The following is a 26,215-nucleotide window of genomic DNA, read 5'->3' as shown; positions in this document are numbered from 1 at the left end:
TTCTCAAACAGTCTATTTTTAACTTCGAAGACGCCAACTGCACTGTTTTGATATGTAAATGATAACACAGGATGTGATCATTAACCTCTGTCTTTAAATGTCTGTATGAATATATTACAGGCTGAGATATTCCTTTCATTCAACAAGTACAAAGGATGACAAACATCGTGATGATGAATAGGACAGTGATACTCTATGTTCTGCTTTTTTATTTTGCCTCTGAAGTAAGTTCATATTTACAACCTTAAATTATTCTTTGAGTTTTTATGTCACATGGATTTTTCAGGTGCTTTACTGCTGTCTTTTTTGGTCCATTCCGTATGGCGAACTACGTTCGATTATATTTATTCATTTTCATCTTTTCCTTCGCAGTGGATTGTCCATTATGAATACATTTTTATGTATAACGTAAAAAGACAAAATGAATATGTTTAAGACTTTTTTTTCTTTCCCGACTCTTGTAAAAATAACGTTAACCAACAAATTTCGTGAAATATCTAAATTTATGAGCAAATCGTTTGTACCGATATAAACTTTAGGAGTTTTATTGGTTTTGAAGCACAAATGTCCGAGGAAACTAGTCAGTATCCAGATTGAAGTGAAGTTTTTTTTACACATGTTTTTTTTTTATCCTTTGGAACCCTTCCTGCTCTGTCATGAATATCAAACAGAGTCGCCCTATTAGAGAAACACCGGCATCTTACGAACAAACGTAACCAAAAACGGGGATCAGCCATTGTAGTCTATTGTACTTAGAGTTGGATTATTGATTTCTGCAATTTTATTGGGATTTCGATAGAAAAAATCCCCACAAGATACCTCAAATCCACGTCTTGTCGTAGTCGCTACCGTGACGCTACAATACATTTCAATGGACATTTAAACGAGCAAAGGGGTTCAAGAAGGGAAATAAAAGGAAAATTTAAAAAATGTCATTCTGTGGCATGAAATAAAAAATAATAGTATGTGTGGATCTAGTAGGGGTCGAAGGGGTGGGGGATATTTTGCGAAGGGGGGTCGGGACAATAAGGAATTATGGTCTAAAATTAAATTGCAAAAACCCAAAAACTTTAAAGATATTCTTGTTAAAAATACTATATCCTGCGAAAAATAAAATTAATATGGCTTTAATACACAGGTATTTTAGCCATATCATAAATCCAGGGGTTGTCCGTTCGAAATTTGTCAGTTGATAAAGCTTCTTCTTACAAACATGTATATTAAAAATCTTCATATAATTCTCACGGTTGCTAGTGGACTGGACCCCCCCCCCCCCCCGACTCAAAGCTATTTTTTTATTTCACTGTAAAAGCTTAAAGGCTTCTCGAGATATTGCTCGAAACAAAAGTGTAACAGACGGACAAAATTATATGACGAACGAGCTGACTGAATATACAATGTAATATCCCCAACTTTCGGGAGGGGGTGGTGCGAAAAAATGGAATTTTAGTGAATTGTGTTTTTGACATAATTTTAAGGTATATGGGAGCAAGTTCCATATTAGCATGCCATCAAAGGACCTATGCCCCCCCCCCCCCCCCCGGCAACCCCTGGAATAGATATAAATCCGGGTCCAAAGATTTTTTTTGGCTGTCTTTCATTTATAACATTTACAATTTACAACATACAAAATTGATTCCTGCAGTTCAAAAGTCAGAGGTGATTTAAAAATAAGAAGTGAATTCTGTGTACTTTTTGGATTTTTCATTTGAAATACACGGTAAATATGAACTACGTTTACTTTATAAAAGAAGAGAATTACGAATATCTTGGGACCTGGTATGTTTATTATTGGTGGGGTGGGGAAGTTGTTTGATCTACAAGCACCTGTGATAAGTATATGAGTGCACATACTTTTGAAGGATGCCATGACAATTGACAACTATAAGTGTCAACTACATTTTCAAATTATTCACACTTTTAAAAGTCCGTATATATTATTGTCGGTATTCTGGAATCAATCTTTTTTTTACTCAAGCCCTAGAGGGGCTTGAGTTATCTAAAACGATGCTAGGTCATCGATTTACTCAGTTTAAAAACACGAAATTATATTATATTTGTAGATAAACATATTTCTAGAAACAAAAATGAAGCTTATGTTGAAAACGTCTGTATATTCAAAAATATTAAGTGTTAAAAGTCGGATTCTATTCTACAGCGTATGAACAATGAGTGAAGCGTCGCAGCTGCAACAGTTTCTATACAGAGATTTCGCGCTTTCATTTGCGTAGGAATCTCAGGTACTTTTTACAGTCGCCGACAAAGCATCCATGGACGAGTCCACTGGTTACTCTGAAAGGTGACGCAGGTTACCCCATTTCTAATTATCCTTCTCTTAACAAATTTTCGAAACGCTTATTCTCGCAGTGTTGGTCTGATTTCAATATAAGTAACTTGGCATAACTTCACAAGTAGACTACACTAAGATACATTATTATAGATCTGTCAAAGTTTTACAATGCGTGGCAAAAAAATGTATGGCTGTACCCCCAAACTGAAATTGCCTATAACGGGCCTGAAAATGATGTGCACTTTGAGTGACAGTAAAATAATAGCGCAAAATTAATGTTAATTTCTCCCTCATACGTTTTTTTTATTTTAAAAAAACGTACTTTCTTCAGCTTTGGTAACGGAACCTAAATAACTTCTTTTGGATTCGAACGGAATATGTACTGTACATGCCGCACAGTTAGATGTACCCGTATACCGGTAATTACGTGGCTTTTTGGAGCCCTGAGCCCCCCCCCCCCCCCTCCACTTTGAAAAACTTTTCTTCCGACTTGCAACAAGCTATTTAGATTGATGTTTATAAAATGTTTTTATGTACGTCATTAAGCAAAATTAAAAAAGCGTATAGTTTGAAGTACATGAAATGTCCACATAAAAAATATTTTATTGATTCAAGAAACGTCTACTATACTCTATAAAATATTCCTGAAAGTGAGTAACGTAAATTCGTCGTATAGTACGATAAATTATATTTATTCTAATTAACTTCATTATATGAATATTGTTTCATGTACATGTATATAATTCAATAGAAGATTGAACTCAATAGCCCACATTATACCATTTTAGGATATTAATGACTTTTCTTAGTTGATTTTCATTTTCTACAGCTTGAGTATCTCTGACTTTTTGTCAGTATATACTTGTTTGTTTTACAACAGGATGGTGAAAATATATTTTTCCTTACAAATGAAGCAAGTTATAATTTCGGTTATAGTTTTTGTATGTATATTCGATCTTCGGTCAAAATAACTCTGTGTGTGGTCAAAAGTATATTAAAGTGTATCTTCTAACTTTATATTTTGACGAATAATGCATGGTTAACAAACAGTGACTTAGCGGAGCATAACTTTAAAGCAAAGAAAAGAACTTTACTAAGAAAAAAGCGCCACCCTACATAAATGCATATCTTCAGCCTTTTTCATAATCCACACACACCCCTACTAATTTATTATACCCCCGCTTGAAAAGCGGGAGGGTATATAGTAATCGTTAATTCCGTCCGTCCGTCTGTCCGTCCGTCCTTCTGTACATATGTGTGTCCGTCCGTCTGTTACGCTTTGGGGTAGCCATCTCTTATCCTCAACTCCTCTTAAACCAGTGAGTGAAATTTAATGAAACTTTCACAGAATCTTTATTACATATTGCCATTGTGCACCTCTTATTTTATTTTTTGATCCGACAAATATTTTGGGTTTCCCAGCCACCGCAAAACATGGACTTTGCCATTATAATCATATGGGAGGCGGGGGTATCATTTAGTGAGCTCTTTGCTCACAGTACCTCTAGTTGTGATTTAAATTCAAGACACGTGGTTTAGGTTGACCCATTCAAAGGTTATAGGATGCAACCGGTTTTATAAATAAAATTGGCAGTAAACAAGAAATTGGTATAGTCTGTTTGAATACTGTCTGTTTCTTTATACCCCCCGCTTGAAAAGCGGGAGGGTATATAGTAATCGTTAATTCCGTCCGTCCGTCTGTCTGTCCGTCCGTCTGTACGTCCGTCCGTCCGTCTGTTACGCTTTTTCTCTTATCCGCAACTCCTCTCATACTACTGAGTGAAATTTAATGAAACTTTCACAGAATCTTTATTACATATTGCCATTGTGCACCTCCTATTTTACTTTTTAATTCGAGACGTATTTTAGGTTTCCCAGAGCAAAACATGGACATTGCCATTTTTTGCTTACCTATGACGTCACATAATAGAAGCTTCTGGATAACATTTGATAGGACGAGTTATTCCTCTTTACACATTACCGTAAAACAATATATAGCAACACATCGACATTATGGGAGGCGGGGGGTATCATTTAGTGAGCTCATTGCTCACAGTACCTCTAGTTTGAAAAGATGTCCTGTGAAAAATGTATTTCCAGACCTTTCTGAAAGACTTTTATAATTTTCAACAGAACATTGTGGCTAAAAGGGGATGGGTGGGTTAAAATAACAATATATCTTATCATAATTTACGTCGAAAATTAGAGCACACTTGCGACGGATACGCTGGTAAAAATGTGGGATATCTACACTGACAAACCTTTGTTTGCCTTATATGGCTATTGTTATAAATGCGCACAGAGGATCTTAACACGAGCAATTGACCAATCGTTGAATAGCAACGTTTACGCCAAATAAATGTTTATATATTACTTCGAACACGTGGTTCAGTTCAATCTATGCTCATGTCAAGACGTGCAAAATAAAAAAAAAAACTCTTATGAACAAAATAGAAAGATTAAAAAATATGAAAGATGTCACGGGCGTTTTTAATCTTTCGTTAATTAGACAAAAATATGTTTAATAAAATGTACCATGTGTCAAGTTCAGAACACCAGCGCTTCAACAAGGGTAAGGAAAACGAGCAGTTTCTCATGCATTTATCCATGCAATGGACGAAACAGTTCTTACATAACTATACTCGTGATCATGTGTTTTGGCCAGGGAATTCCCCTGGCAATTGTATTCACCGATAGTACAACAAAAGAATTGATAGAGACGCAAATCGCTTTCAATTGCAACATGACTTTGAGAATCATAGACTTCCACCGTTTATTCAACAAATGAATTGTTTGTCATTGTGTGCATGAAAAAAAGATGCGTTCATCTACGAAATGGATGAAACAAGTATATACTGACAAAAAGTCAGAGATACTCAAGCTGTAGAAAATGAAAATCAACTAAGAAAAGTCATTAATATCCTAAAATGGTATAATGTGGGCTATTGAGTTCAATCTTCTATTGAATTATATACATGTACATGAAACAATATTCATATAATGAAGTTAATTAGAATAAATATAATTTATCGTACTATACGACGAATTTACGTTACTCACTTTCAGGAATATTTTATAGAGTATAGTAGACGTTTCTTGAATCAATAAAATATTTTTTATGTGGACATTTCATGTACTTCAAACTATACGCTTTTTTAATTTTGCTTAATGACGTACATAAAAACATTTTATAAACATCAATCTAAATAGCTTGTTGCAAGTCGGAAGAAAAGTTTTTCAAAGTGGAGGGGGGGGGGAGGGGGGGGGGGGGCTCAGGGCTCCAAAAAGCCACGTAATTACCGGTATACGGGTACATCTAACTGTGCGGCATGTACAGTACATATTCCGTTCGAATCCAAAAGAAGTTATTTAGGTTCCGTTACCAAAGCTGAAGAAAGTACGTTTTTTTAAAATAAAAAAAACGTATGAGGGAGAAATTAACATTAATTTTGCGCTATTATTTTACTGTCACTCAAAGTGCACATCATTTTCAGGCCCGTTATAGGCAATTTCAGTTTGGGGGTACAGCCATACATTTTTTTGCCACGCATTGTAAAACTTTGACAGATCTATAATAATGTATCTTAGTGTAGTCTACTTGTGAAGTTATGCCAAGTTACTTATATTGAAATCAGACCAACACTGCGAGAATAAGCGTTTCGAAAATTTGTTAAGAGAAGGACAGTTAGAAATCGGGTAACCTGCGTCACCTTTCAGAGTAACCAGTGGACTCGTCCAAGGATGCTTTGTCGGCGACTGTAAAAAGTACCTGAGATTCCTACGCAAATGAAAGCGCGAAATCTCTGTATAGAAACTGTTGCAGCTGCGACGCTTCACTCATTGTTCATACGCTGTAGAATAGAATCCGACTTTTAACACTTAATATTTTTGAATATACAGACGTTTTCAACATAAGCTTCATTTTTGTTTCTAGAAATATGTTTATCTACAAATATAATATAATTTCGTGTTTTTAAACTGAGTAAATCGATGACCTAGCATCGTTTTAGATAACTCAAGCCCCTCTAGGGCTTGAGTAAAAATGGTCTTTGTGCCTTTCCGATCGCCATAAGATTTTCCCTTTCTTTCAAGCGTAAAATTCCTGTAGTATTCGTAGTAACCCATAATGCAATTTTCATTCAGCTGATTGGTCAGTTAAAGTCATGTTGGTGCCTCATTTGCTAATCTGACGCCAAAAATATAGTCCCGGTTCCCATGCTAGAATATTTGTCTTAAAAGAAATTGTAATTCATGTCGGAAGAAATTGTATCATAAAATACACTGATTTAAGGTAAGTCACTCGTCAGCTTTTTAGAAAAGTTTACGCAGAAGCTTTTACTTCAAAACTACTTCTTAAAATTCGATTTTTATAACATATTTAAATTCAACAATGTAATTTTTTTAACATTCAACGAAAAAACTGCCCAAAAATCTACAAAGAAGCAAGATTTATGAGGAACTATTTTTTGGGGGTGGAAGGATATTTAGCAGAAAATTCTGCAAATCTGCACATTTATAAAATTTAATGTAATGGAAATTTAACCTCCCACAATTTTACTCGGAGAATATTTTCCTTTTTGATGTTGCTAAAAATATTTAATATAGGTCTTAATTTATATTTTTAGACTAAGTTTTACACCTTCCCTCAACAAACTTTTCCAAAAAATGAAAATATATTGAAGGAGTCAAGATCAAATTTACACCATTGTTTGCCTGAAAATCACATATTTTGACAAATATTTCAAAATTAACATCACTGACCCCACCTTTTTCTTTCATTATTTTAAACTACTCAATACTTGTGACTGATCAGCACTTAAGTCGTAAAAAGTTTGATATAAGAAAATATTTTATTGCCTATTAAGTTTTTTAATACCCCAAATATGTTATTTTTTAGTGCAAAAAGGTCACACAGTAATTTACGCGCATTAATTTGCAAGATTTGTTTAATGATAAATATTATTCAAACTATTTTACGTAAAATAACATTGTATTTATTGCCATGCTTACATCTGATAAAATATAACAAGGGTTTAAGTAATTAACCGAAGAGATGAAATTTAAGTGCAAAAAGGTCAACTTAAATGTACCGTAGATCAGTAGGATGCACACTGACCCCCAATTTTCTTTGCGATTTTGAGTTACTCTTTATGAGCACTTATCCAAAATATACTTCTCAAAAAATCCTTGATTTAACAAACTTCAGAAGTTACTTACCTTAAGTTTGAATGAATTCAAGAGAGGTCGATTGAAGTACATTTCCACAGATATTATGGGATGGTGAAAACTGAAACGCAACATAACTCTTCTGTTTACCATGTCTCCATGTGCAAGTCACTTCCTAGCCACATTTCCGTGAATAATTTACCCTATCTCGCTGTAGTCTCGCAAACTCTCGCCAGAGCCACCGCCAGAGCTACTCTGAACTCATCGGGGTTTATAATGTGCAGAATACCGACAAATAAAAGGTTCCGAACACATTAGTAGGGGTGACACATATAAACAAATATACATGTACACACGGTCGTATATAGGAACAGGGTTGAGGGGTTGGCCATAAGCCCATCCCCAACCCATAATGAAGTCTATAAATAAACAATGTAATACTGATATTATAGAAAACTTAGCTACTGTATACTTGTGCCCATTTAATAAAAAAGATTTTTCATTTTGGCTTCCCAAGGAATTCTTAAGTAGTGACTCTAAACTTTTGGTTGTGCCCCCCCCCAATGAAATTGACTGCTTCGGGCCTGTCACATATATATAAAACTAGTGCTAATTGTAACAGGGACCGTTACAGATGTTCCCCAAACGCTCCCCAACTCCCTTTTCGTGCCATATTCCTCTAAGACTTTTTATAAATATGCTAAATATCCAAGGATTTCATTTAGGAATATAAAAGTTACAATGATATCTATTATACATGTATATTGTTTAACGTTTTGCATGCGCGCACACGTACATGCATATGCAAGATGATTATGGCATGTTGGTTTTACATATCTTTCTATCCCACGAATCAAAGAAAAAAATACATATATAAAGTTATAATTTTTCAAGCATTTGTCATTTGTTGATATATCGATTCACATTTTATTTCTCTACTTATTTTAACCTCGTGCTCAAAGTTGGTTTTATTCCGACGACAAGGCAGGGTTAAAGTCGACTAAGGGTATCACGCCGATAGCTTACCAATCAAAATGAACTTATTCAATAGTAGTTCCATACATGGAAAAGGGATTTTCCTTTCTGTAAAGAATTTTTTTAATATTTCCTCGCAGGCCATTTTGACAACTCTGGTACCTGTGCCTAGTTAAGAAACACGCAAGCTAACTCTCGATTCCCGCCTACATTTTGGAACCAATTAATTCAATATGAATAGCAATTTGGCCATCAAATCTTTGTTTAATACAAAAAACAGTTCAATGGTAATTGATAAAATCCTAATAATAATTCAATAAAATATAATGTTTCAGTTGTATATCGCTTTGAAATTGGAGGAAAATAAGCATTTTTATCGTTTTTTTGTCAATAAACATATGTTCCCCCGTGTCACACAAAAAGCTTTGGTATGAATTTGTGAAATACCATTCCATATAAACTGTAAAAAGGATTTTTGTGACACGGGGGGGGGGGGGGAGATGTTTTAAAAATATTTTCCGTTTTCCATTGATTTCTATAGTGAAAAACAAGTTTTACCAAAATTTTAGAGTTATCTTTCGTTGTTTCCCATATAAGCAATGTTTAATGAATATCCATATAATTATCTATAAAAAATATAAGAAATTCATCGAATATGTTAACTTTTGAAAATTGGAGGTAGGCGGGAGAACAATACTATCATTCGCAGTATTTTTATATACTTTGTAAATAAATATATAAAGGTTTTTGACCGGAACTGTTCACTTTTTCTAATGCATAGGGGGCTATTTTCTGGGGTTTACAAGAAATGTTTAAAAAGACATTCGTGTCAGCTAATGTGACCAATATCGTTTAACACCTTCTCATCAATATTTTTTCATGAATGCAAATACCTGATTATTTTACGAAGGAGCGTACATGTATATTGATTTTTAATATACCGAAAGTCCCTATTTGTGGGGATTGTGTAATTCTAAAAAAAAATTCAAATAAATTTCAAAAGTAAAATAAACAAAGAATGCTTGGTATTGAAAAATTATTTCAAATCAGTATAATTGAATGCTATTAACGACATCTGAATAAATCGGCTATAAAAGGCTTAAATACCAACTTGGTTCATCTGCACTTTAATTTTAAGCACGACAGGATTTGTAATTTTTTCCGTATAAATTAATAATTTCTATATACTTTGGAAACTCAAATCAAATATTTTAATACACTTTCATCGAGCTCTTTTCTGCAGTTTTCCTGAAATTTTATGTGGGTCCGAGGTGTTATTTGAGTTTTATAACAGCGATTTTCTACGTTGCCTTTAATTTGATTTGTTTGGTTGTTGCGGGGGAGAGGGGGGGGGGTATTTTTATTCTTAACATATTCAACGTTGGAGTTGAATCTTGTATCTTACTCCAAGAACTTGAGATTGATTGTGACATTTGGATGAAAGGTCACGGTCATTAAAAACACCACCTTTTTAGCTTCTATCCTGCAAACCGAAAAAAAACTCTGAAAGGTGTTTCTAGATACATGTACATGTACTTCATGTTTCTTTTTACCCTTGGGTCAAGGACAAAGGTTAAGGTCGATTTCAAGTTCATAGGTTAGGGTGATTTTGGTAAAAAAGCTAATATCTACATTCTATTCAGGTTACCAGTGACCTTGACCTCAGTTTCAAGGTCAAGGGTCAAAAGATCTGCATGTTTCAGTATGTTACATGTCTTGACATTTTGAAGTTCTTAATTCTGCATGAACATCAAAAACTCAAGTATACTGTCGTTTAATGCATTGTGTGCGGGCGCATGTGCATGCACGTCCTTGCATTTACTTTTGATAGTAGAATAATGTAGGCATTCATTATATTTATTCATATTCGAAATTTCACCCTGTATTATTGAGAACCAAGAAAGTTGTAGGCATTTAAAGTTTTAGCCAATCAGATTGCAGGACACGTGCATGTGCGTGCGTTCATGGTTATTCTTATATATCATGCTCTAGATCTTCATAATGTATGACTATGTTCAAAATTTCAAAGGATTTTTCAAAAGATATTTAGACTTTTAATTTCAGCCAATCGGAACGAAACACACGTGCATGCGCGTGAGACCTTGCTATTTTGACCATATCATCATGTCTATACTACTAATATATCCTTATTTTATGAGTTTCAAAGCATTTCATCTATAATTTAAAAAGTTACGACTATATCTATTATATTGGTCATTTCACGCGTGTGAGCACACGCACGCACGTGCGCGCAAATGACCTTCGTTCCGCACATCTACATAACATACCTAGTGATCCTAAAAAGGTTTAACCTAGATCGGATGAGTGGTTTACGAGAACACTCGCGGACAAAAAAGTACCGGAGAACAAAGAAGAAAATTCAGAAAAAGGAAAAATAATATGTTCCCAAACTTCGTTTGGGGAACATAATAAAAGCAGCCCAAAATAATGTAGTTAAGATCGCCATTTAAAACATCATCTAAGAAGATACTGTCTACCACGAATGCTCGTTTATTTCTTTGAAGTGATATTTTAATTAATTTAAAAAAGAATATCTCTCTCTCTCGGATCAATACAAGAAACTTTATAAAGCGTGCAACCTATTTACTTGATTGCACGGATTTATTTTTTTTCTCAAGCTGCAAAAAGTTACCTTTCCCCATATGAACAAGGCGCACACTACGGGTAGTTTGTATACGTTTAATCACTGACGCATGACAAACGTGTTTCCTAATCCGTCTAAAGTATTATGGTGTATATTCTTCTATTTGTTCGCTTTTTTAAAACATTGTAAATGATTACAAAAGATTTGACAATTTTCAAATACAAAGTGGTTAAACCACTATCCCTTTTATTTTACACATATACTTATTTCTTTCGATTTTAAACCTTATATAGGTACAATCACTGGTCCCGAGAAAACTATCGAGATACGGGAAGTTAGGGAGAGTTACGTTCGTTCGTAAGATGTCGGTGTTTCTCTAATAGACATTTCCAACTAAGAGCGCCACGAGCTCGGACTCGTACTCTGTACTTCGATATCTAAGGGGCCGTATAAAAAGTGTTTTGAAAGGTTTATAAAGCTCTATTTTAAATATGGCATATCTTAACTAAAAAAGAAAATCAAGAGATTAAACAAAGATTAAGATAATATTTGCTATCTAAATTCAAAATATTACCGCCAATTTTGAACCCAATTATCATCCCCATATTTCTATACATGTCGGTTAAATTGACTTTAAACTGTTTTTGAAATATTTTTATCTGAGTCGGAAATAATCGGCTATTGTTTTAAATCTCGGATTTCTATGTAACGCGATTGATTGAAATTGTGTTATTTAGAGGAAAGTCCTATCTTTATATAAAGTAACAAAACAAAGAGGAAGATCATTTTAATTTTAGTTAGTCTTAACTTATGAAAAATAAGCCATATTATGACTTTAAATGCTACATGTACATACTACGTTGCTTCATCTAGGAAACAGTGTTTTTGTTGTTTGTAAATAAATCAAATTTTTACACGCCCCCTAAAAATTTTGAAACAACCGTCAGAGTCAGTGCACGAGTACGGTCTCGAGATCGCGAAATCTGGAAATGTCTATTATAGCGCATTAGTTAGAGTGTCTTCATTAGAGTCGCGCGTTAAGGACTTGTTCCTTACGTCACAAGTTCGAATCCCATTGTGGGACGTAGAGACCTGTCCATATGAGACTGTATAAACAGAGGTCCCCTGTAAAATTGCTCAGTGACCGTAAGTGCCGAATAAAGGAGAAAATATGCTGATCTCCGCAGGCAAGTAGTGGCGTATCCAAATGCATAAAAAATCTCGAGAGGGACGTCAAAGGCGTTTTAACGGGGGGGGGGGGGTCTTACCCCCTCCCCACTTTTTCAAATATATACATAATATAGGCATTAAAAATTTAGGTTTATCTATTTTTTTTGTTTTAACCCTGTCCAACTTTCAATCTGCTTCCGATGCCTATTGACATTAAACAACATCCATACATACAAACAAACAATATCAAGTACACGAACCGTTTGCCAATCAAATGAGAAGTTAGCCTCGGTTTTTGTTAAATCCTCCCTCGCCCTAGAGTTAAGGATATATATATATATATATATATATATATATATATATATATATATATATATATATATATATATATATATATATATATATATATATATATATATATATATATATATATATATATAGCACTAAAAATGACCAACGACACGAACAATAAAAATTGTCAAATTTTCGGGACGCCCTGTCCCTTCCTCAGGACAAAGAAAAAAGTTAGAAAGTCATAAGAACAAAGGAAAAAGAGAAACAAGAACAACTAGCACTACTACTAAACTACTAAACACTAGATATTTACATACTTAATTACATGATGCACAGATTGAAGTCATTCCGCCCTAATGGTATTAACAAACTGAATGACTTCACCAGAATGAACGTAAACTAGACCCAATTCCTGATGATACTAAACAAGATTATTCTCTCAATTTAGTGTAAATTCTACAGTTAATTTGCGTCACCAACTCTCGAACAACTCTCATAACTATGTATTGCTTACACCTTTGTTAATTATTTTTTCCCGGTAATAAGTCCCTAAATATTTCAAAATTTATAATTGATCATAATTCATATGTTTAAATATCCCTGCTACATTATTTTTCTTCGATTATTCTTTATTAAGTAAAGTTACGCCATTTTGAGAGAATGAAACAATGTACGATTTACTGATTGTCGTAATTAATTAGCATAATTAATTCGTTCAATTATGTAAATCGCACTTCGCCCGAGTATACCCGATAGACCGGACGCATTTCATAGCGGTCCGGATTTCTTTCTTTATTAGTGTTTTTAAAAATTCCAATTCATCATGTAATTAAGTATGTAAATATCTAGTGTTTAGTAGTTTAGTAGTAGTGCTAGTTGTTCTTGTTTCTCTTTTTCCTTTGTTCTTATGACTTTCTAACTTTTTTCTTTGTCCTGAGGAAGGGACAGGGCGTCCCGAAAATTTGACAATTTTTATTGTTCGTGTCGTTGGTCATTTTTAGTGCTTTATATAAATTTCCATCCGTGACCTTGTATCTACTTGGTAGATCCGACATTTAGGATATACAGTGTTGTTGGTTTTTTAGTGCTTTTTATATATATATATATATATATATATATATATATATATATATATATATATATATATATATATATATATATATATATATATATATATATTAAGTAAAGTAAAGTAAACATTTTGCCTGATGATTATTTTGGTAGAATTTTTGCAATGAGATACATGTAATAAGCATAGTACTCATCCACTGAATTCTTTTTAATATGTAGTTCAAATAAAACCAATGCATGTACAATGTATGATTTAATTTGTCGCTTTGACAAGGTGTCAAAGACCTATAATTTTTTTATAAACAGGATGATGTCAACATATGATCTGCAGGGCCCAAGAAAGCAGTTTTCATTTTGGCGGGATGAGGGGGTCAATGGTCATACATTGTCAGTTGGGGGGAATTAAACTTCCAGAACTAATTAGTAGAGTATTTTCAAAAAGCGAATAAATAAATCTATGTAGAAAATGTCAGTCTGATTAATGAGAGTCAAACAGCTTTCAAAAAGGGTAATCTACTTCTGATAATATATTGATTTTGCATTTTCTGTCCCTAAATTTATATATAGCAAAAAGGGGTTATATGTTCATCGATTTTAAACAGGGTTTTGATACTGTATGGAGAGGCGGTCTTGATACACATTATTTTCAAATGGTGTTAGAAAGAAGTGTTTCGACTATATAAGAAATATGTATGCAGACATAAAATTAAGAATCAATGTGAATGGTGTTTATGTTCTCTTTCGCTTCTTTTGTCCGAACCTAAATCATTACCTGTTCTAATATAAAAAATAAAATAAAACAAACACAGAATATAGGATAAGACATAGTTAACTGTTTATTAAAGCCAAAGTTATACAAATATATAATCAGCGTCCAAATGTGTCAATGTTGGAGGATTCCTAATTGATTACGTTCCAAAGTCTGCTGTTGATAGATGAAATCGGTAACATCCTGATTGATAGAGGTTTAATGGATGGCAATATTCAAAAAAACTTCATTCAATATCTGAAAAATACATCCAAAAATTGAAGCCGGAAAAAGAATTTAACAAAAAAATACTTGAAAGTTGTAAGCTAACTTTTATCGATGGATAACTCGCGAGTGATTACAATAACAGAAAGAAATGTTAACGGTTGAAAGAATTTTTCTTAAGAGATTGAAGATTACTTACCATTTTTATCTAACTGTTTATATTATTCTGATGATACAGTTATTTTGACTGAAACCACAAACGTTTTACAACATGTATTAAATGAATTTTCTGTATATTGCAAAACATGGAAACCCCATGTGAATGTTAAGAAAACAAAAAATGAATCTTTTTTTTCAAAAGGAAATTCACCCAAACAGATATTAAAATACAACAGCGATGTTTTAGAAATTTTAAATGATTTCAATTACTTACGTAAAGTATCCTCAAAATCAGGGTCATTTTCGAAGGCGAAGAAACACCTATGTAATCAAGCACAAAAGGCAATGTACGGCAGTATTAGAAAAGTTCGTTTATATAATTTATATCTGTACTAGCTGTCAACTAGTTCTGTTTGATAAAGTTGTTGTTGCTGTTTTGATTAAGGATGTGAATTATGGGGACTTGAAAATATTGATATAATTGAATGTCCACATTTAAGACTTTTAAAATACATTTAAACTTCAAATCTAGTACACCGAGTTTTATGGTATACGGGGAAACTTGACGTTACCCGATGTATGTGCGCATTTATACAAGAATAGTTATCTTTCTTGGGAAAAATCTATGCATCGAAATTGAATAAGATCTGTAGAATAACTTATTTACATTTTTCATAATAATACACCAAGAATGGAATAAGTTATCTATGGATATCTTTCATACAAAATATTCCTAATACAAAGAGGCTCTGTAATATTTGGACTAATCAAAATTTTCATAGTGTTAAATGGATTGCAGCTGCAATAAACCAAAAGCTTAAAGACCGGTTTTTACAGAAATGGTATAGTGACGTGAATACTTTTAGTAAAGTTATTAGACATAAAATTTTTAAAGCAAAGTTTGAATGTAAAAAATACTTATTTTTTTACCAAGAAAATTTAGAAATATGTTTTTTTCAAATTCAGAACAAGTAACCATCGTCTTCCAAAAGAGATGCGTAGATGGAATAATGTTGAAAGGAATGAAATAGTGTGCAATTTATGTTATAATAAACAGAGAGAAGACGAATTTTATTATTTACTTGAATGTAATGCATTATGTAGTATTCGAAAAAATTTTTTTCTTGTTGTTGTTGCAGAAGTACTATGGACATCCAAATATAATAACATTCTGTTATTTGATGACAAGTACTGATCATGCGTTTTTACGAAAATTGTGCATATTTATTTTCAAATTTTTAGTCACTGTATGCCCCCTGTAATTAATTTCTGCTCGTCCATTATTATTCCAAATGTGTATATATGTACTTCTTGTACCCTGTATATGGTTTTTGAAAGAAATAAATGAATGAATGAATGAACAAAAACTTCTTGATAAAAAGGCACTAGCTATTATTATTTAGGAGTCACAAACATATTTTATCATTTTCTTTAGTATTCTGTAATATCTGCAAAATAATTGAATGGGAAAGGGGGCTACCCGGTTCCTGTGGCATTGATTTATATAATTGTATTCTCTTGAATAATTGTATATTTTGTAACGATTTTATCACACTTACAGGTAATTTCACAGTACCATTTTCCTGTTCATGAAGTCACTTCCTGTCCTAAAAACCGATCGGAGTGGTACACAGCTGGAGCCCGACTTAACTGTTCTAATGATGAAAACAACACACTACAGTATCTGTGCATTCCAAACATGAAAATAACAACTCTGCTCGAGTTTTGTTATGACAGAACAATGGAATTTAACGAAAAAGGTTTAGACTACGAGTACAATTTACTACGATTCATTTTGTATTTCTGGAACAGGAATGCCATTTCTTTAGTAATTGCAAAGCCAGAGAAATGCATTGATAAGTTTGAACAGAATAGCCTCATGGGATCAAATAAAAGGAACCCATGTTTATCTTAGGGGACTATAAAATATGTGGTACAGTATTTAGAATACTTTGTCAAAGCTTTCAGTCGACGAAAACGGAATGCTGTAATGTATAAGATGCTAAATCAATTATTTTTCTATAAAAATAACCATATTATAACTTTTTCTTAACTTAAAAAATCATATCTTACTATTTGATTGATTGATTAATGTTTTACTCCGATTTGGCAATATTCAGCGATATATCGGCAGAAAATATCCAAGAATAAAAGTAAATACATAATGATGGAGAGAAAATTTCGGACAAAATTTTGATTTTCATAAATGTTAAAACTTTTTTTTCTATTTCAATCGTAAAGTTAAGATTCTATATCTATTGTATAATTGAATGAAATGCAATGACAAAATGACAAAACATGAAGGAAAACTATTCCAGACAACATATCTCAGTAAATCGATTCTTGACTTCATACAATTTTGATACTTGCAGAATAAGGGCAACAGAAGTAAACTGAGGCCAGGTTATTAAAAAGATAGTGTAAAGATCTTTAATTGAGCTTTTTGTAATATTATATTGAAAAGGGTAAATATTAGAAATTTGGCAAAGGAAATTCTGATCCAAATAAAAAATACCCAAGTTTCATGGTCCAAGCTCTGATAGTTGATTTTAATTCAGCAATAGATATCCATTCCTCTTGAAATTCATTAACTTCTGTTGCTTGTAATATATTTTGATCAAAGTGTGAAAAACTGAGGTATTTTCCGATAAAAATGCTCAAGAGCCACTAGTATGAAGTGTAGGTAATTCACCTAGTTATGTGAAAGTTAATAATAACAATATAATCATAGGTGACTTATGTTAAAAAAAAGGGTGTTTTTTTATCAGTGGATTTTTTTCACAATCAGAGTTAACGTCATCACTAACATAACATAAGGAGATTAGTGTTGTTTAACTGTTTTCACGCTTGAAAGAGGACATACTAGATTTACAATGTCAATCCATGAGAGATAACCTACTCTTCTATAATATCAAGGAACCCTCTCCCGATGAAACCAAGGATTGTGTTAGTATTATTCAAGACATTTGTAGTTCTGCATTGGGAATCGAGGGAAAAGTCGACATCAAGAGGGTGCACAGAATCGGAAGAAAGGAAACTGGTAAGATACTGCCTGTTGTTGTAAAATTCACAAGATTTCCACAGAAAGAACTTATCCGTAAAATGCATTTAAATTGAAAGAAACAGAATTATCAATTTCGGAGCAATTCCCTAGATAAATTTAAGAAAGAAGAAAAAACTACTACCCGTGTTAACAAAAGCAAAGGACGACAAGAAGGCATCTTTAGTTAAAGACAAGCTTTACATTCGTGGGAGGCTCTACAGACAGGATCAAGCGATGGACATAGCAGAACACAAGGGACCGCAGCCAAGTTAGGGGGGTCCGAAGAATGATCATCCCCTAAAGATAATCGGATGGAACATTAATGGTAGTTTTGAAAATAAATGAAATTCCTTAAAACATTTTTCATGTACATATGATATTATATGTTTATTCGAATGTTGGTTACAAAAAGATTTCTCTCTGGATGTGGAAGATTTTCACACATACGTTTTTCCACGAGATTCAAGATCTATTCAAGGAGGGGGAACAGTTATTTTGATAAAAGATACATCTGTACCATATGTCTCAATTGTTCATTCTTTATATGATGCTTTAATTTTGTTGAAAATTGACAAATCTCTGTTTGATTACAACAATGATATCTATTGCGCATTTACATACTTACCTCCTATTAAATCTACTTTTTTGAAAAGCAACAATTGTGATATATTTAATGAATTAGAAAATTTTTGTGTGTAGTTTCCAAGATCTGGGTGATGTTTTTATCATTGAAGATTTAAATAATAGGACACGATCACTGCCAGACTTTAAAGAAGATGATGTAGTTCATGAGAACATTGAGGATAATTTATTTACCTACACAGCTGATAGTCAGTTACCTGTTAGTGTGAACCCTGACACCGGTCAAAATGAATATGGAACAAGACTATTGTCGTTATGTAAGACCACGGGACTCCGAATTGTCAATGAAAAACACAAAGGCGATCACGCAAATTATTTCACCTTTAACGGGACACAGTACAATCGATTATTTGCTATCTCCTGTACATAATTATGTTTGATCTCTTTGTTATATTCATTGTTTGTAATTTTAATGCTTTTTCTGATCATGCACCACAGCACATAGAATTGCACACTAAGATGAAAGATCACCAATACCGAAGTTTTAAATCAACACAAATTTAAAAATTGTTTCAACATTGACAATATATGTCACAGTATACAACGGGTATCGCGGGGGAGTCGCTAAAAAGTATGGTAGCAATACTACCAATTGCTACCTTCCGTGGGCTATTTCTTTTTGTAAATACATCTTACATATACCGAAGAAAGATGTGATCCACATCTCGTCTGACTCCAAAGCGGTGAAAATCGACTCCCCTTACGCTGAAACCGACTCCCCCATACTTTTTAGCGACTCACCCGTGTTACCCGTTGTATACGGTGTATCTGCTTACAAGATTTATTCAAGTTCAATGGTGGTTCTCAGGTACCGAGCCATTTTAAATATATTGTATAACATATTTAGGCTCCGTCCCCTAATGCCAACATATCATAACTTTAAATTTTCACAGATCTCTAAATTCTTGATATCACTACTTTGGGCTTTTTACTGTTATCATGAAATATTTTTTGAATTAAAAATATCAGATATACTGAAAAAAAAAACCGTTTTGACTGTTTCTTATGTCTGATACAAAAATATCCTTTACTTTTTAACAGGAAATTGTCTCCTTCTGTATCCCCCTGGAAATCTAACACAGGTTAGCTGCACGAAGTTTAGAGTTGGATGTCCTGAACAAGACTATCTTAGCAGTGATATATTTAATTGTAAGTAGCGATATGACAAGTGTTTTCTTTTAAATGGAAAACATTTTCTGTGTATGTTATTATTGATTTCATTTCAGTTATAGTGATTTATGAAAAGAATGACTGCATTTAAGCTATGAGAGATGGATCCCGATGTTTTGCGCAAAATAAAATTCCAAAATTCATTAAATTTATGTTTTATAGAGATTTAACAATGTCTAAAGAACAGGTTTTGGATTATTATATTACATGAAATTATAAACAATGCCGAGCAACACTTGCTTTTTAGACGGGGTCTAACAGTTTTGTCACATTTCTATTGTTATTCATATGCTTACTAGTATTAAACGACATTGTTTACATACAGCTGCAACTTGGCCATTGGTCTTATTTGCACAGAATATGTTTTTCAGTTTAAACTTATACATATCCAAAGGACAATGTTAGCCAAGTTGCGTCTCATATCTCATTTTAAAAAAAAGTCTTCAAACTAAGGTCGAGATAGCTACTAAATTAACCGGTCACCGAATATCAACAATTGATATTATAATCACCTTACTTGGTTGATGGTGTCATGTAGATGTGCAGCAAGGTTTCGGAATATTGATTTTGCCCCTGGGGGTTCAAATGGGGGTCGAAATATGAAGTTTTTTTATGCAAAAAGCCTCGTCTTTCCTGAAATCCTCCTACTTTTTACACAGTAGCCTAATCATCTTTTGGGAGAGTTAAATATTTTAAAAATGAATTAGGTCAAACATCAACGTCAAGGGGTAAAAAGTCGTAGCATGCTGGGAAACATCCTGAATTCTTAAGAGTGATGTACATGTCAAATGTGAAAGTCATATCTCTTCTCAATCAAAAGTTATAAACAAATGCAACATTTTTGAAAAGAAAGTTAAGCTTCAAGGTCAAGGTCACTGAGTTAAAAGTCATGATTTATTCGGAAAGATCTTATCACAGGTAATAATATTCATGCATGTTTCCTATGAATGTCCTAACTTTTCTCTTTCAAAATGATGAATTTAAAACAATGTGATTTTTTGCAAGTAGGTCGAATTTCAAGGTCACGGGTAAAAAAATCATGCCATTGTCACAGGTAAATACTAATACTTGTTTAATATGAATGCCTTGTCTCTTCTCATTCAGTAGATATGACCGTGATCCCAAGGATAATTGTTTTGTGACAGATGGACAGTCTTACATACAAATGTACATATTTCTATGTTAATTGGTTAAAATTGGCCCAGTGGCTCTAGAGAAGAAGTTAAAAATGTAAAAGGTTTCCAGTTAAACAGATGGAAGACAATTGTAATGTGATAAGGAAACTAGAAAAGCTAAAATGAGCTAAAATCGTATGAATCAGTATTATGAAAGGGCTACCATGGTAACACAGTATTTGAAAAGCTTTTTAGTTTTTAACGACATTGTTTACATACAGCTGCAACTTGGCAATTGGTCTTATTTACACAGAATATGTTTTTCAGTTTAAACTTATACATATCCAAAGGACAATGTTAGCCAAGTTGCGTCTCATATCTAATTTTAAAAAAAATGTCTTCAAACTAAGGTCGAGATAGCTACTAAATTAACCGGTCACCGAGCATCAACGATTGATATTATAATCACCTTACTCATGTGACCTTCTGCTGTTCGATACGCTAACGCTTTCATGGATTATTCCATTGTATTTAAGTTTCTGTTATGACAGTATCTATCGTACTTCAAACTTACAGTTTGGACTATGGGAGATTTTTGCGCATTTCATTGGGTTTGAGGATAATATGTCTCTTATTTAACTTTATACTTTTCATGTTTTGAAAGAATTCTGGGGACAGTGTATTTAGTATGTTCTTGTATAAGCTTATGTTACCTCTGTATTATGGTCTGCAGGCGAGACATCTACCCAATCCCTAAACATTAGTATCATTTATTAATTGTGCACCATAAAATCAACATTATCTCTCTCTCGTCTCCATTTAAATTCGTAGTGCGATAAAAATCATATGTGTTAATGTTTACATTCCAAATCCATACGATTTAATGTCTCCGCCTATTTGCGAATACCTTAAATTCGAAAGTTGTCCCTTTTTTTTAGGAATTTTCGGAATCTAAGGCTTTTACATGTTCTTTTCAATTACATTGTCTGTAATCATAGAAATATGTATGACGAAAAATTGTAGAAATAAATATCAAAAGCATATGCTTGCACATTAATCATAGATTATTTTAGCGATATATTGTAATGTTAAGCTTAAAATGGCTAGCCGAAAAGGTTCCAAATGACGTACATGTACTTAAGTGCACTCAATCTTTATCATAAATAGGGCCTTCTTAATTCGAGGGTAGACAGACATGTATATTCATTATACCCGCATTTTTTAAAGAAAGTTCGGGTATATTGTTGTTACGCATGTCCATCCGTTCGTCTGTCTGTCACACTATTCTTTCTTGAACTCCTCCAATATTTTACACAGTAGCTATCTTCTTTTGGAAGATGGTTGGTGGTGTCATTTGGACGTGCAGTAAGGTTTCGGAATTTTGATTTTGCCCCGGAAGTCAAATGTTGGTTGAAAAATTACGTTTTTTTGTAAAAAGCCCCGTCTTTCCTGGACTTCTCCTACATTTTACATAGTAGCCTAATCATCTTAAGGGAATTGGTTGGTTAAGTCATGTAGATGTGAGTAAAATTTCGGAATATTGGTTTTGCCCCAGGGGGTCAAATGGGGGTCGAAAAAATAATATTTTTGTTAAAAAAAAAAAAAAAAGTCTTCCCTCAACTTCTCCTACATTTTACATAGTAGCCTTATCATCTTTTGGGAGAATTAAATAATTTGAAAATGAATTAGGGCAAACATCAACGTCAAGCGTTAAAAAATCAAAGCATACTGGGAAACATCTTGAATTCTAAAGAGTAATGTACATGTCAAATGTGAAAGTCATATCTCTTCTCAATCAAAAGTTATAAACAAATGCAACATTTTTGAAAATAAAGTTTAGCTTCAAGGTCAAGGTTATTCAGTTAAAAGTCATGATTTATTCGGAAAGATCTTATCACTGGTAGTAATATTTGTGCATGTATACTATGAATGCCCTAACTTTTCTCTTTCAAAATGATGAATTTAAAACAATGTGATTTTTTTTTGCAAGTAGATCAAATTTCAAGGTCACGGGTAAAAAAAAATCATGCCATTGTCACAGGTAAATACTATAAATGTTTAATATGAATTCCTTGTCTCATCTCATTCAATAGATATGACCGTGATTCCAAGGATATTTTTGTGACAGATGGACAGACTGACATACAAATGTACATAGTTCTATGTGAATTGGTTAAAATTGACCCAGTGGCTCTTGAGAAGAAGTTAAAATTGTTAAAGGTTTCCAGTTAAACAGATGGAAGATAGTTGTACAGTCTGATAAGGAAACCAGAAAAGCTCAAATGAGCTAAAAACGTAGGATTCACAAGTATTTGAAAAGGCTACCATGGTAACACAGTTTTTGAAAATCTTTTTCATGCAATTTTTTGAGAAGCTGAAAAGATATGACATGTATCCATTGTTGAAAAAACTGAACATTTCAGAAAACAATATGATTGAAAATAGTTACATGTAATCAGGATGTTAATCAAAGTATCCAAATAAATCTAGTAAGCTTTTATAGCTAATTCAACTGCAGAACTTAGCAATTTTAAGATGCACAACCTTTTCAACTCTTATAATAATAATATTTAAAATATATTTATTCATTTCTGATTCAAAGTAGAACAAGATATACGACCGTCATGTTTGTGTTTTATGTTTTTTAGTCATTTGTATGTTTGTTGTGAAAACATATCTCTCGGGAATTTTCCTCTCATGTGGAAACATGTACACCATCACTTAAAAATAATGAAGACAAGATTTGTTTGTGCAACGTATGGCAGCTTATGGCTAAGTTCCTCAAATGTATGTCAAACCCAAAGGTTAAGGTCAAGGGTAAAAATTGTTGGCTTCAAAAAAAAAGTCTTGTCACAAGGAATACACATGTGAAATAAGAAAGCCCTAGTACTTCCCGTTCTTAAGTTAAACTTAATTGCCAAGGTTAAAGTTTTTTTAAAGTGGTTCAAACCCTAGGGTCAAGGTCAAACCTATTTATACCTGTTAATAGTTCACAATGAATACACATGTTAAGCATGAACTCCCTAGCACCTACTGATCGAAATTTAGGCCAGAATTAAAGTCTGGTATTTTTCTAGTAAAAATGAGAAAATATCCAAGGTCTAGGTCAAGAGATCAAGAGGTAAATATTAGTGGTACCCAAATTAAAGGTCTTGTGACAAGGAATTAACCTATGAAATGTGAAAGCCATGTGTATAGCCCATCCCACTTAAAACTTATTGGCAAGGTTAAAGTTTCTGCGGACAAGCAGACAGACAAACATAATCTAAACACAAGAAACATATTATGCATATAGTCCAATTGGAAAAAATTCTACTATTTTGGAGTCACAATATCAATTGTAATTTCAGAGACAGAGAGTGACTAGGGAGATTGCCCCCCCCCCCTGGAATTTGCTTTGTTATTTAAATAAGACTATATACTGAAGCAAATAAAATGACTTTGGGCATCCTCTCCCTTTGAAAACATTGACCCCACAATTGTTTTATTTTGTTTATTTCTTTGCATATTTTTTTTCTTTGCTTGTCAGGAAATTCTGGGCTGGTTTTTTTTTTGACTGTGATGTGAAAATATAAATTCTGGATCTACACCATTAACTGGATGTCACATCGACAACGGGAGATAACTTCACAATGTGAAATTTGTCTACAGTGGCATGCGATGTTCTTTGACCCTTTTTGAACTTAAACCTAATCATTTGCATTTCTGTTTATTTTACCACAATCTGTACTTAAACTTGTACTTACCGACTGACATAGGTGTGTCAACTTCATGAAATATAATCCAATTATAACACAAATTGAATTATTTCAATAAACGCCACACACACCATGTTCTATCCCATTAGGCAAACCTTGACTGATTCCGTTGCCTAAATCATATGAAGTACGAATTGGCCGAGGTGTTTTATCTAAAAATATGATAATAGGTGACGCAAAACCAATGCAATGTAGAAATTTTCCAAAGGGTGTTTACATGTAAACATGTATAGTTCAAGAATAAACTTTTAATTACAAATGTTATTCATAACAAACAATGTTTTAACATAACTTTTCCATCTAGCCTTAATAAAAAAAAAAAAAGACGTACGTATCGTGATGGTGTGTGTGTGTCCGGGGTGTGATATGTAAATTTAAAAAGTTCCAATAAGGAGCAAAACATTCATAAAATTCTTATTCACATCATTATTTAAATTCTGTTTATTCAGACTGGTTATGAAATTAAGCATATCAAATACATACAAGAAAACATTGATGTAACCATCAATTGTCGCCCGGGAAATATACAAAGTAAACAATGAAAATAAGTCTTGATCATCAAACCGCTTCGATATGTGTGAAAAGGCATGCATCTAATTGATGGAGACGATAGTCGCAAATATTTTGAAAACTTTAAGTCGGATAAAAATCAAACAAAAACGATATTATTTTAAACTTGATCAATTCCTCAAGTAAATGTTGGCTGCACAAAATATAAATTGAAGTTAGACACATGCATCACCTATATTGAAAAATGTATTTATTTTCAATTTTAGAATATAAAACATGAACTGTGCTGAGTACGTTTTCATGCGAGAAGTAAAATTCGATGTTCTAAAAAAAAACTTTTTATATTAAATATGAAAATAATATATATTTTTACAGATTCACTTTATGGAAGTAATTATATTCTGTATCTCGTAATTTATAAAGGGAAAGAACATTCTGATTAACAATATTTCAATGTTTAGAAAACCTTTAATTCTAAATAACTATACTCCCACCCCAATCCCCACACACCAACATTTAAACATATGTATTGAGCAGCCCGGTCCTCCGGGCTGCAATAAGAGGCTCTGAGTCATAGGTCACATGGTCACAGCTAGGGTCGGAGAATTTTATACTCAATTTGTCAAATACATGCATCTGTAAATTATAGAATCATTTTGACTTTTTCCTTGGAAAGTCCAATATGTTGGGGGGGGGGGGGCATTTAGAGGCAGGTATTAGTGCAGGTATTACTGTCTCTTGAAAGCATCTAATTAAAATTTTCAGCCATTTAAACGCTTCATGATTTCTTTTAATGTATGTGAGTATCATGATATTAATTTCATGATACATTTTTTTTCCTGAAGAAAGATAATTGTGACAAGCTGAATTCATTGAAAAGCTTAATCCATTAAAATATTTTTTAAAATATAATAACGCATTGTATCTATATTATTAGCTATGTTCTAATTTTATACTGCATTCCGGAATGTTTTTCTAAAAACAATTCAATTACGATTAATTATAATTTGAAGTTTAACAATCACAAATAGTGAGTTAAAACATTAATTTTTTTAATTAAGATTGCAATAAAAAATGGAGTTTGCTACATGTTTGAACACTGCACTGAAAAAAATATATTAATACATATTTTGTCATTGTTTTATTCTTACAATAATGTTCTCGTTATTGCAGATTCAAGTTGTTTAGAAATAAACAAAAACTTTGGGTGCTTTCAAGCAGATTCAAATTGTTATGGTATGGACGGAAAGGATATCAGCGACATTGAGGTGTAA

At 32.9% G+C, this 26,215-nt stretch overlaps 1 protein-coding gene across 1 annotated transcript; it reads left to right on the top strand.

Annotated features, from left to right (window-relative positions):
• The first annotated feature begins 128 nt into the window (after positions 1–128).
• LOC134262237 (uncharacterized) lies at positions 129–26,215 on the top strand. The gene is made up of 4 exons (XM_062744644.1): positions 129–224; positions 16,265–16,463; positions 19,430–19,537; positions 26,115–26,215. Exons 1-4 carry the CDS (start codon positions 156–158, stop codon positions 26,213–26,215), a joined length of 477 nt encoding a protein of 158 aa, XP_062600628.1. The 5' UTR covers positions 129–155.

The sequence above is a fragment of the Saccostrea cucullata genome, unplaced genomic scaffold, assembly GCF_032062105.1.
Source record: "Saccostrea cucullata isolate Sc308-1 unplaced genomic scaffold, CSIRO_AGI_Scuc_v1 ctg2639, whole genome shotgun sequence".
Classification (NCBI taxonomy): Eukaryota; Metazoa; Mollusca; class Bivalvia; order Ostreida; family Ostreidae; genus Saccostrea; species Saccostrea cuccullata.
This window is presented reverse-complemented; position numbering and strand designations above follow the sequence as displayed.